The following is a 13387-nucleotide window of genomic DNA, read 5'->3' as shown; positions in this document are numbered from 1 at the left end:
TACTCACGTAGCATGGAGGAGCATGAGCAACATTTGAGAGTGGTGCTTTAGACCTTGAGGGAATATAAGCTATATGCTAAGTTCTCCAAATGTGAGTTTTGGTTAGATTCTGTGGCATTCTTGGGGCATGTGGTATCAGGCGAGTGTATTAAGGTGGATCCCTAGAAGATTGAGGCGGTTTAGAGTTGGCCTCATCCTACTTCGGCAACTGAGATCAGGAGTTTCTTGGGGCTAGCAGGTTATTATCGTCGATTTGTGGAGGGTTTCTCATCCATTGCAGCACCTTTAACTAGATTGACCCAGAAGGGTGCTCCGTTCCGTTGGACCGATGATTGTGAGGCGAGTTTTTGGAAGCTCAAGACAGCTTTGACTACAACACCAGTTCTAGTGTTGCCTTCCGGTTCAGGGATGTATACGGTGTATTGCGACGCTTCACGCGTTGGCTTGGGTTGTGTATTGATGCAGGAGAGGCGAGTTATTGCATATGCTTCACGTCAGCTGAAGCCCCATGAGAAGAATTATCCTGTGCATGATTTGGAGTTGGCCGCGATTGCTCATGCTCTTAAGATATGGAGGCATTATCTATATAGGGTGCCTTGTGAGGTTTACACTGATCACCACAGTTTGCAATACTAGTTCAAGCAAAGGGATCTCAATTTGAGGCAGCGCAAATGGCTTGAGTTACTGAAGGACTATGATATCACTATTCCTTATCATCCGGGCAAGGCGAATGTAGTCGCAGATGCCTTGAGCAGGAAAGCAGAAAGCATGGGTAGCTTGGCATTCATTCCAGCAGAGGAGAGGCCACTAGCTTTGGACATTCAGTCCTTGGCCAACAGACCTATGAGGTTGGATATTTCAGAGCCCAGCAGAGTTCTTGCATGTGTTGTTGCCCAGTCTTCACTATTGGAGAAGATCAAGGCTCGACAGTTTGATGATCCGTACTTGGAATTTCTCAGGGAGACGATACTACAGGGTATTTCCAGGGAGGTTTCTATTGGCGAGGATGGTGTCATGTGACTCCAGGGTCGTCTATGTATTCCTAATGTCGATGTCTTGAGGGAGAAGATCCTAGAGGAGGCACACAATTCTCGATATTCCAGTTATCCAGGTGCTACGAAGATGTATCAGGGCTTGAGACAACATTATTGGTGATGGCGGACGAAGAAAGACATTGTTGAGTATGTATCTAGGTGCCTAAATTGCCAGCAGGTTAAGTATGAGCACCAGAGGCCAGGTGGCTTACTCCAGCAGATGACTATACCAGAGTGGAAATGGGAACGCATTACTATGGATTTCGTAGTTGGGTTGCCGTGGACCTTGCAGAAGTTCGATACGGTTTGGGTCATTATTGACAGGTTGACCAAGTCAGCACACTTCATTCCAGATGCAACTACTTATATTTCAGAGAGATTAGCCCAGATTTATATCCGGGAGATAGTTCAATTGCACGGCGTGCCTGTTTCTATCATATCAGACAGAGGCCCTCAGTTCACTTCATATTTCTGGAGAGCCGTATAGAGTGAGTTGGGGACCCGTGTAGAGCTCAGCACTGCGTTTCATCCACAGACCGATGGGCAGTCAGAGCAGACAGTCCAGATCTTGGAGGACATGCTCAGAGCATGTGTGATTGACTTTGGAGGACAGTGGGATCAGTTCTTGCCTTTGTCCGAGTTTGCTTACGACAATAGTTATCAGTCCAGCATCGAGATGGCTCCATTTGAGGCTTTATATGGTCGGCGATATCGTTCTCCTATCGGGTGGTTTGAGCCCAGCGAGGCTAAGTTATATGGTACTGATTTAGTGAAGGATGCCTTGGAAAAGGTAAAGTTAATTCAGGAGCAACTTCGCACAACACAGTCCATATAGAAGAGTTACGTGGATCAGAAGGCGTGTGATGTATCATTTATGGTAGGCGAGAAGGTTCTCTTGAAAGTCTCGCCGATGAAGGGCATTATGAGATTTGGGAAGAAGGGCAAGTTGAGCCTAAGGCTTATAGGCCCATTTGAGGTATTGAGGCGGGTTGGGGAGGTTGCTTATGAGCTTGCTTTACCTCCCAGCCTATCAGGGGTTCATTTGGTTTTTCACGTGTCTATGATCCGGAGGTATCATGCCGACTTGTCACATGTGGTAGACTTCGGCACTATTTAGCTAGATGAGAGCTTGGGTTATGAGGAGGAGCCAGTTGCCATTGTTTCTAGACATGATCGCCAGTTGAAATCCAAGAGAATTTCCGCGGTAAAGGTCCAGTCCAACCAGTCGAGGAGGCGACCTGGGAGTCCGAGGAGGACATGCGGAGCAGATATCCACACTTATTCAGCACTTCAGGTATGATTCTAAACTCGTTCGAGGACGAACGTTTGTTTAAGAGGTGGAGAATGTAACGACTTGACCGGTCGTTTTACTTTCTAGAACCCCATTTCCCAAAATAAGATTTCCCGTACATGCTTTTACTGTTTTATGACTTGCGAGAATGGTTAGTTCGGGATTTGGAAGGGTTCGGGTTGAAATCGGTACACTTGGTTCCTTAAGGTTAGCTTAAGAGGCCAAGTTTGATTTTAGTCAATATTTTGAGTAAACGACCTCAGAATTGGGATTTTACGGTTCCAATAGGTTCGTATAATGATTTTGGACTTGGGCGTATGTTCGGATCGGGTTTTGGATGATCCGGGATCATTTCAGCGCATAATAGTGAAAGTTGGTTCTTGAAGGTTTTAAAAGTTCTTTAAATTTGGTTTAGAGTGGGTTTTGACGATATCGAGGTCCAAATAGAATTCCAAGATCGGAAATAGTTCCGTAATGTCATTTAAGACTTGCACGTAAAATTTGGTATTATTCCGAGTAGTTTAAGTACGTTTCGGCGCATTGGAAGTAAATTGAATAACTTAAAGTTCTTAAGTTTGATTCAATTGGTTTTGGGGTGCAATTATTAGTTTTAATGTTTTTTCGGGCGTTCCGAGAGTTTGAGCAAGTCTGTTTTATGATTCTAAACTTGTTGGTATGTTCGGGCGGGGCCCCGGGGGACCTGAGTGTCAATCGGACGAGGCTCAGATCAAGATGAGAATTTGGAGCAGTAGTTGATGCACCCGATCTGTCAAAACTGCACATGCACTTGGTCAGCCACAGGTGCGAGCTCACAGGTGCATACCAAGCCTCGTAGAAGCGGCCAAAGGAGGGCAACCCAGGTTCCGCAGATGCGGCCCATCCTCCGCAGAACGGGGTACCCATCCGCCGAAGTGGTCCCACCCAGCCTAGTGAATTCCACAGAAGCGGACCCTTGTTCACAGAAGCGAGGGCGCAGGTGCGGCCCTATGACCGCAGGTGTGGAAACCGCTGGAGGTAGTGAGCCTCATTTATTATGGGTTAGGACCACTTTTATCACATTTTCTTCTACTCTTGGGCGATTTGAGAGCTTCTAAGGAGGGAATTTCGACCTAGCTTGGTGAGGTAAGTAATTTCTTCTAAATATGAGTTTAGTACATATATTATGGGTAGATTTTCACATGAAAATTGGTAGAAATCATGGGTTGAGATGAAAAGGCTAGGGTTTATTAAAAATAATATTTTACCACGAAAATGATTATGAAACTTAGTGAAAATCATATATTATGTTCCTAAGGTTATGGGTAACAACTTTCTTAAAATATTTTCGAAATCCGGGCGTGTGGGTTCGGAGGTGAAGTTTAGGAATCTTGCAATTTTGGTTGGGTAATCACTTTAATAGTGGTGATAAGAACTTTTGAGCAATAGATTGATCGATTTATATAATGTTTAGCTAGTTCCGAGTCGTTTGGCATCAAATTTTGAGGTTTGAGCGCATTCTTGAATTGGGAAGTAAGCTTTGAGACGAGGTAAGTCTCTTTTCTAACCTTGTAATAGAGAACTTACCCCATAGGTGAACTTAATTAATATGTGTTGTTATTTGTAGGGGCTACGTATGCATGAAGTGACGAGAGTTCGTACGTAACTACTATTCCTGTTTATGTCCGGATAGTTTTAGGTTTACACCATGCTTGTGGACACCGTTATTTGATTATAATTGTTAAGTGTATCAAATGGAACTGAGTTGAGGATTTTTAAGGATTTAAAAGCTTCAAGTCGAATTGTCTTTATTTTGAAAAGATTCAATGAAGGGTTATGATTTATTGATAAATTTATATTTGACCACGTCACATGTATGATTCGCGAGCGGGGTAATAGATGCATCTATGGTTTGCGCCGTTCGGCCCTCGGCAGTGCACAATTTACATTTATGTTGGATCGGGCCGAACGTCCTTGGTGGTATTCTTGTGTGATAATAGAACTGAAAGTTCCTTTCATAATCAGTATAAATTCATTGTTTGCGTGATCATATGTTTTAAAGGAAGGGAGTGATTCAAGCTCTTAAATATTTCTGAATACTTGTTCAGTTATTTCTTGTTCCGAGTCTTATTGTTGTACATCATGCTTAATTAGAATTTCATATTATCATGTTATTGTCCCTAGTAAGTGTCGAAGTCGACCCCTCGTCACTACTTCTTCGAGGTTAGACTAGATACTTATTGGGTACATATTATTTATGTACTCACGCTACACTTCTATACTTAATTGTACAGGATCTGAGGAGGGTGCATCTGATTACCAGTCTGGTGCACATGTTTGATCTCCATCTCGAGACTTCACGATGAGCTGCCTTCCGAGCCGTTCTGCAGCAGCTGGAATCTCCCTTATGTTGTATTTTTTTCTGTCTATTTTATTTCAGACAGTATGCTAGTGTCCTTTTGTATATTCTACTAGATTACCCACATATTTGTGACACCAGGTCTTGGCACACACTAGTAGACTTATGCTTTTGGATTTGTTTATATGGTTACGATTTGTACTCATTTGCTTCTGTTTAATTATGTCATATTCGTAAATTTCTAAATCTCTTTAACAAATGAGGAAATGCTATCCACTTAGTATTTTATTTAAATGGGAAACCATTAGTTTGATCAGTGTTGGCTTGCCTAATAATGGTGTTGGACGCCATCACGGCCTAAGATAGAATTGGGTCGTGACAGGTACTTGTCCTAGACAGGCATGGCCCCTGTGCCGATTCTCGCTAAGTCCAATGCACATGATGCAAACAACGCGTAGCCTTCTAGGGATATCTGTTGCTTGTGACTTGTTCTTCTAAGTTTTTAAATCCTAAAAGAGATGGTATCTAGACCTGGCTTACCCGGGCGGACAACCCGAGCCGAGGAGCGTCAAGAGTCACCAGTAGTAGAATATCACTGGCTAGCTAACGGCTCTCCCGCTTAAACATGTGTGACTAAATCCTTCACCAGAAACTGGTAGGCTAACTTGTTTTATCTCAAAACAGAAAATTTGTGATGCTGGTAGGCAAACACAACATAACTACCTAAAAAAACTCAGAGGGGTGCAAGAGAGGATACAATTTATATCACAGTTCAAATAAATATTAGAGCAGTAAATAAGCGACAAATAGCATATTAAACTCTCAAACACAATAATATCCAAAACATGATAAAAGCCAAACAAGAATCAATGTAAAAAGCTCGAATTCTAATTAATTGTCCCCAGCAGAGTCGCCAGAGCTGTCACACCTCTTTTTTCCCACTCAACCCTATTACGAGGTTGAGTTAGAAGAGTTTTTTCAATTAAAGTGACGTTTTGAAAATGAATTATTTATTATTTGGAGTCACCACTTGGAATTGAGTTTTGGTGTTCCAAGTCACCTTTTATTTCAATCCCTTATCAAACGGAAGATTTGACTCCTCATTTATGGTCTACGAAAATAGAAGACTGAGTAAGAAATTATGTTGACCGAGGGGAAGGTGTAAGGCATCTCTCGAGTCCCGTAGTTCTAGCACGGTCGCTTTATTAACTCATGTCCGGCTTAAATCAATTCTTGGCTATTCTTGTATTTTATTGGTTATGGCATGTCTATTACTACTTCACTTAATTTATTATATTTTATTAATTATTTTGACCTAGATGCGGTATGCACACAAGGTATTTATTTATTTTAGATGTTAAACCAAGGTACGGAAATGTACACATGGTTAAAATATAATTATTTTAATTTTAAAGGCATCGATACGCGGGAATACGCACATGATCTTTTTATTATTTAAGCATATCAATCCAAGGTTCTGATATGAATACATGGACTAATATTTAAAATGCGTCTAAAGCTTTTCTAACGTATTTATGATTGTTCCATTTCTAAGTTTGAGATTATTGTGAAGTACAAACAGATATGAATTGAAATTATTGGAGGACATAGTATAATTTAACTACTTTATTTAATTACTTTTTACGTGGATTAACTTGGTAAGACTAAGAATATAAAGTATGGATCAGCTCTAGTATTTTCTAAAAGGGTTAAAGAGTTCAAAATTATTTTTAAACCTAAAATCAAGTCCAAATTCGTTTTTAACCTTAAACCCAAAATTTACTTCATTTTTTTTAAGTGTCCAGCAACACCCAACGGCCCAAATAACTTGAGGATCCAAACTTTGTGTTTCTAAAACTACTGATCAACGCTTTAGAATTGAGATCAAATTATATAATACTCATGACTAACCAAAAACAAGACAAAATTAATTTATAAATAAATAAAGACAACATGATAAACTAGAAGCAGAATAACATAGCACCTCATCCAATTAAACCCATGTGCATCGGCTCATATTTACTAAATTCTTGTCATAACAAATTCACTAAATAATATTACTTTAAAACACTTAGCCTTTTACATCAAAATCTCTCATATCGAACTACTTCGGAACAACTAATTTTCTAATGGATATTCAAGATTAGAAAGGATCTTAGCAAGTAAGTCAAAGTAAAGAAATTATGAATAAATCATGTAAGACAGAGATGTCAGAATTGCATTAGACTTATCAAAAATCAATTGGCATGAATATTCACAACAACTTAAGAACGCAAAAGGGAGGAAAAGAACCTCAACAACGACTTCCTCGACAACGAAACGAACTAACAAGAATACTTTCGAACCAAAATCCAAGACTCGACGAGAACTTTAAAGTGCGAATCTTGAACAGAAAATCCCCAACTTTGTGTGCTTTGTGAGAACATAATGGAATTTGAGATTGAGTTTGTCCTCCTCCCCCCTCTTGCTCTCAATCTCATTCTCCTCCTTAAATAGGAGAAAAAATTGATGCCTTTTCCCTCTTAAAAATGCTAAAAGTCCCCTCCCCCCTCCAAGCTCCTTGTGTGAGTTGTGGATTATGTATCATGTGTATGTGCAGACGACGGTGTGTGCGTGCGTTTGCGCAATATTAGGTAAGACGTGAGAGACGTGAGTGAAATGGGGAAGGAAGTGACGGAGGAGTCATGGATGAGTTACATAACTTTTGAAGTTAAAATTGTTACAAACTTTTTAAAAAAATCACGTGAGTAGTTGCTGCTTCCTCTTCTTTTTTTTGTTTATTTTCTTTTATATATATATATATATATATATATATATATATATATATATATATATATATATATATATATATATATATATATATATATATATATATATATATATATATATATATATATATATATATATATATATATATATATATATATATATATATATATATATATATATATATATATATATATATATATATATATATGTATTAAAATTAGACCTAAAGAAAATATTTATACTAAAATAGTATATAATTTGGGTGTGGTTAAAAATTAGTTGTTCACACCAAGATCTATAACTAGGATTTTTTTCTGCCAATTATGTAGGCACGTTGTGAAACAATGCCAATACAAAATCTGGGTTTGGGCCTAAGCTCCAAAGGTTGGGCTTATCAGTGATCATTGGATTAGAGAAAAACCCATGTCAAAACCCCAAAACCAAGCTGTACGGATGAACTTAAATGTTTTTGTGAATGCATTTGTCCATTCATTGTGTTCATTATTCCTAATTATAGTCTCCTCACACTTGATTAATTAATTGTTTTTGTAACTTCCATCTACGTAAATCCCAATACTTTTGACCGTGCACTCATATCCATACATCAATTACCAATTAGGATAAGTTCATTACGATCCATCCAAATTAAGAAGAATCATCGGCAGTCTAGTTTTTAGAATCACCATAATAGAAGTAAGGATTTACAATTTCTATAGACTCGTAACTTAATAATTTTATTCACTATCAGTTTTTGTTTTACCCATTAAAACAGTTTATCTATTTTATACTGTTATTTTCTAGGCTAACAAGTTAGACTTAGTATAGACGACATATACGTTGTTATATATATATATATATATATATATATATATATATATATATATATATGTATATATATATATATATAATATACATCTTTTATAAGGAATTTTTATACAATCAATATCTTTATATGTTGTGACAAGTAATTTGTCTTATTTCAAGCTTACAAATACTATGTTTTAAGGACACTTTCTTTGGTGACCCGATAATGTATTTTTTTTTTTGCACTGACTGTATATATACATTTAACCTTTTTTTTTTACGTTGTATTTTTCCCCCGAGTCCAATAGAAGTGTGAATCTCATTTACATAACAAATGCATGCATTGATTTCTAGTGTAAACACACATAGAAAGCACACAATAAGTATATGTATGTGGTGTATGTAGATGTATTTTAGGATGAAGGCATTCGTGTCCCACAATTAATCATATCAACGTACAATAAATAGCGCATTTCTTTTCTACGCTAATTCATATGTAAAACCCGTGGTCATTAATTAGAACCCATAATTTCTATACATTGTAACTCCCATAATCCACTCGCACGAACTCCAATTTATTTATCACTCATTCATTCTCCCTCCAATCCCAATTTATATACCCCCACTGGCCTTTTCAATTTCTTAACTCTCTCTTCAGCCGCCATATCCCCTAAAATTTTCCAATTATGGATTCTCATGTTCTAACGCTGGAAAACCAAAATGATCAATTCGATTGGTTATATTCAGAACACCCTCCTCCCCCTTTTGGGTAAGTAACATAAAACAAGTTAGTGTTATATTTGTGTGAAAAATGTTAAAGCATCAATGTGCATGCAAATTTGTGTTGTGGAAAAGAAAGAACCAAATATAGGTCTTTAATATACATATTGTGTACTAAAATTTATGTATTCTTTTGTGTTTCTTCTTGTTTTGAATAGAACATGGCAACATCAAGATTCAAGAATACTGTCCAATGGAGGCTTATTCAACTTTGAGTACTTTGATCCCTTTCAATTTCCCAGCGATATTCAAAACAATCATTTGCCAACATTTTTTGATCTTAAAGAGTTTGAAGAAATATGTCAAGATTTGGGCACGTTAGACGTCAAACTACCTCCATTTCAAGAAGAAATTCCGTTGAACATGACATTTACTCCTTTAGAGGAATGTCAAAATTATGTGACAAGCACTATGATTAGCAGTGGAGAAAGAGAAATTATCAATGGTACTAATAAGGAGTTAATTAGGAAGCGAAATAATAATGGAAGGCATAAGAAGAGTGATGCATTAGAATTGGATGAGATTCAGAGGTATTTTCATGTACCAATAAACAAAGCAGCTAAGGAGTTGAGAGTTGGATTAACAGTGTTGAAGAAAAGATGTAGGGAACTTAATATCATGCGATGGCCTCATCGTAAGATTAAGAGTTTGCAGACTCTCATTGATAGCGTTAAGGTACGTGTTAAGGATAATGTTTTTGTAGTAATCAAGATTTAATTAGTTTTGTGGTTTATTAAGTTAATTGGTTGTTTGGTATGATATTTAATGCAGGAAATGGGACTGACAAGTGAAGTAGAAATGCTAGAGGAGCACCAAAGAATGCTAGAGAAAGTACCTGAAATGGAATTAACTGAAAGAACCAAGAAGCTGCGCCAAACCTGTTTTAAGGCTAATTACAAGAAAAGAAGGGCAGCAATGGCTGCTTTTAGCTTTTAATTTCTTTTTTAATTCCCCTTAGATTAGTGTTTTAGGTATCTATCGATTTAAGTTATTACGTTGGAATGATTAAATCTCTTCCTGACGCATTTAGGAGCTGTGAAGAGCCTATAATTCTATATCATGCCCTAACTACAGTAGTATTACTAATATTAATGTTAATTAAATTCTAGCCATGTGGTATTTGATTTCTCTTTACATGTATTCCCCTCTCTTGTCCTAAACTCCTAATTAACAGAGTAATTTCCTAGCCATGTCTCATTTCCTATTGAAGTTTCCGTCAAGCCTGCGGCGTTAATACTTTCTTTTTTGTCATTTTATAATTAGAATAAACCAAATCAGTATGGCAATAACGACAATAATATTAATATATTCATACACAAACTACTGGTTTCGTTTCTTTTGAGAATAATTTTAGCCAAAAGTAGTTCTGTTTTTTGGACATGATTTACGTCTTTGTTTCGCATCATCATGTTTGACAAAAAATCGAGCACATTAACGTCCATTAGTAACCCGTGGGTCCGCTTGACTGGACATGAGATTTAAGAAAAAGATTTATGATCTAAAATAAGCTATTGATATTTGAGTTAATATCTCTTAAAAGATAAAATAAGAAATTTAAAGTTACATTGAGAAAATATTCTTTTGGGATGTTTTAAACATAAAAGTGTAAAACATACATAGAAAAAAAAGGAGTAATTAACAACAAACAAGATTTGGTAAGAAGAAGAAAATTAAAGTAAAATTAATGAAAAAGTTTATAGGGTGCATGTATGGTAATTTCATTGCTTGCGTCAGTAAATAAATAAGTTCCCACTTAAAAAGTTGCGTATAGCTAGCACCTATATACTATATACATAAGTTGCAAAATACGTTGCACCAAAATAAAGATTCATATATACTAACCCAGTACATAATCAAAGTGATTACATGACTTAATTAGTCACAAATTATCCATGTTACGAGTCCACACGTGGAAATGATAGGATATATGGATTTCCTTGTGATCAGAGAGCTCTTTGCGTTTTTGCCCGTCTCCATCTCCATGGGATCGCCTGCTTAAAGTTTTCGTATATTCCTCCCTGTTTATAATTTTCAATTAAAATGTAATAATATATTATTAATTTTAAATAGAGTATTTGACACTTGAATAAAATTAAACCCGTTTGCCAGACCAATGATTCCAAAATATCATATGATTAAAAGTTTCTTTGATTACAAAAAACTATTCACGTGTATCATTTAGCTAGGCCAAAGTAAAAGAGATGTAAAGACACTTACCAAGAGGTTGGAATTTGTACGAGAGAAACTCAAGAAACTTCCTTTCCTTCTAAACCTTAGGAGTTTCTTTTCATGTGTACCAAAATCATAAGCACTTGAAGTACTACTGAGAGGAGGTGAAAAGTCAAAATTGTCCTTTACAACTCCTCCTCTATTTTCCTTAAAGCTTTCCCATCTACAAGAACCTATTTGACATGATCTCATGTTCTTATTACTACTCATGTCTAATTTCTTCTGCACTTCCATTTCTCCCACATAGGTTGTTCGAAACGACGAAAAAGATCGACCGATATAAGGTCCGTCCAGTACCGTCGTAGGCGAGGGCATATTAGTAATTTTAGCTTCATTCAACAACCTAGGTGGCAAGTCTAGGCACCTTGCTACTTTTGACTGATCAAGTGTAGATCTAATTGGTTTACCAGGTGCTTCTTCCCATTGAAATGGGATTGAAACTGAAGGATGAATTGGTGGAGTAGATAGAGGAATATTATTATTTCTTGGCTTGTTTGGGAGTTTGGATAAAGAAAGCTTTGGAGTAGAATTAGATGCCATTTTACATAATGGAGAATTCTACAACTTCTTTAGAATACCTCAAATTCATATATTTGTAGGGGGAAAAAAAGGGTCAAGCATGAAATGTGAGGAGGTGCAAATTGAAACGCTCCTCTGGCGCTTCTTATTCACGAGTAGAGTAACGGATATGTTCTTATTGTAGAATCTTTTTTTTGTAGCTTAACACTAATAGGAGAAATGGGTTGGGACCATTTTGATTATTTAAAGTAGGGGGACCCACCAATTTTTTAAGATGTTGAATTAGTCATAAGCACACAAAGGATAGCGACTTTCAACGGCCCTGATAGTTAGTAGATCAGCCGGTAATAAAGGAAGATAAACCGTTCGGCTAATTTAACAAGGTGACACGAGACAAAGAAAAGCTAGTATGTACTCCCTCGGTTCACTTTTAATTATTTATTTTGAACTTTTCATGCCCCTTAAATAATAATAAATGAAATATGTATTTTATAATTTTATCCATAATAACGATAGTATTTCCAAAAGTCTTAAAAAATAATTTGGGGAATAAGTAGTTAATGATAAGGATAAAACAGGAAGAAAAAAAAAATTGTGTTTCTCTTGATTTAGTTTAGTGGACAAGTAAAAGTTGAAATATATTTTTAGTATAATAGACAAGTAAAAGTGAACGGAGGGAGTATGAGTATCTCTTGCGTGATACTATTTCCTTTTTAGTCAGTCCCCAAAAGAATGTCACCTTTTCTTATTTAGAAATAATTTTTCTTTAAAATTCCTACTTTACCTTAATGAATTGATTTATAGGCACACGAATATCAAGATTTAGTTTAGACCGCAAATTTTAATTTTTTTTTAATGTCGAGTCAAACACAATACATAAATTGGGACGGAAGTAATAATATATTAGTAATTGAAAAGGTCACGGAGGTAAGGTTCGTATAACGGTGAAAGAAAAACCTAAATAGCATTTCAAAACATAGACCAAATTGAATCGTTAGCGACCGGCTAGGCGCTTCTAAGTTCTAATTGATGTATGATATTGCAGATGAGTTAGTTTTTATCAGTGTCACAATGCAGGTTATATTACACCGACAGTGTATTTTCTTTTATTTTGTAAATTTAAAAGAAAATTCTAAATTCATCAAGAATTACCTTCAATTAAAATGATCTTAATTTTACATTCGTTGTCCCCATGTTAGACCCTGTATCTAGAGGTCTTTGTAATATACCAAATCAAGGTTGAAGTTGATTACTTATCACTTTGTACATGAGTAAAAACTAATCCACATTTGATGTAAACTAATCAATGAATACAAGTTATATTTTTCATATACATATTTATTATCTGATCTTGGTCAAGTCGTATGTTTTCACTTTATCTTTTAACTGATAAGATGAATTAGTTTGGTTTGGTATAAACACCTAATACGAAAACATCTCTCTCCATAATATATATTTGCACATAAACTAAGCCATACCCAGTTTTGTGACTCTTTACAAACGTGTTTTTTGCTTTATGACCCTACCTCTTGTTTTACACATGAGAGATTTACTTTTACACGTAAGAGATATGTTTTTTACACATAAAAGATCTAAGAAAGTCATTTTTTTATTTTAAAATTATAG

The 13387-nt window shown here is 36.2% G+C and overlaps 1 protein-coding gene and 1 long non-coding RNA gene across 2 annotated transcripts; one reads left to right on the top strand and one right to left on the bottom strand.

The window, feature by feature from the left end:
- The first annotated feature begins 8919 nt into the window (after positions 1-8919).
- On the top strand, positions 8920-9949 carry LOC107793934 (protein RKD4-like). Its single transcript, XM_016616382.1, has 3 exons — positions 8920-9002; positions 9172-9688; positions 9785-9949. Exons 1-3 carry the CDS (start codon positions 8920-8922, stop codon positions 9947-9949), a joined length of 765 nt encoding a protein of 254 aa, XP_016471868.1.
- A 763-nt stretch (positions 9950-10712) lies between these two features.
- Positions 10713-11949, bottom strand: LOC107793935 (uncharacterized). The gene is made up of 2 exons (XR_012707062.1): positions 11231-11949; positions 10713-11031 (listed from the first exon to the last, which is right to left on the bottom strand). It is a non-coding gene; the product is annotated as an uncharacterized LOC107793935 (long non-coding RNA).
- Between the last annotated feature and the right edge of the window lie 1438 nt (positions 11950-13387).

Source organism: Nicotiana tabacum, unplaced genomic scaffold, assembly GCF_000715075.1.
Source record: "Nicotiana tabacum cultivar K326 unplaced genomic scaffold, ASM71507v2 Un00002, whole genome shotgun sequence".
NCBI lineage: Eukaryota > Viridiplantae > Streptophyta > Magnoliopsida > Solanales > Solanaceae > Nicotiana > Nicotiana tabacum.
This window is presented reverse-complemented; position numbering and strand designations above follow the sequence as displayed.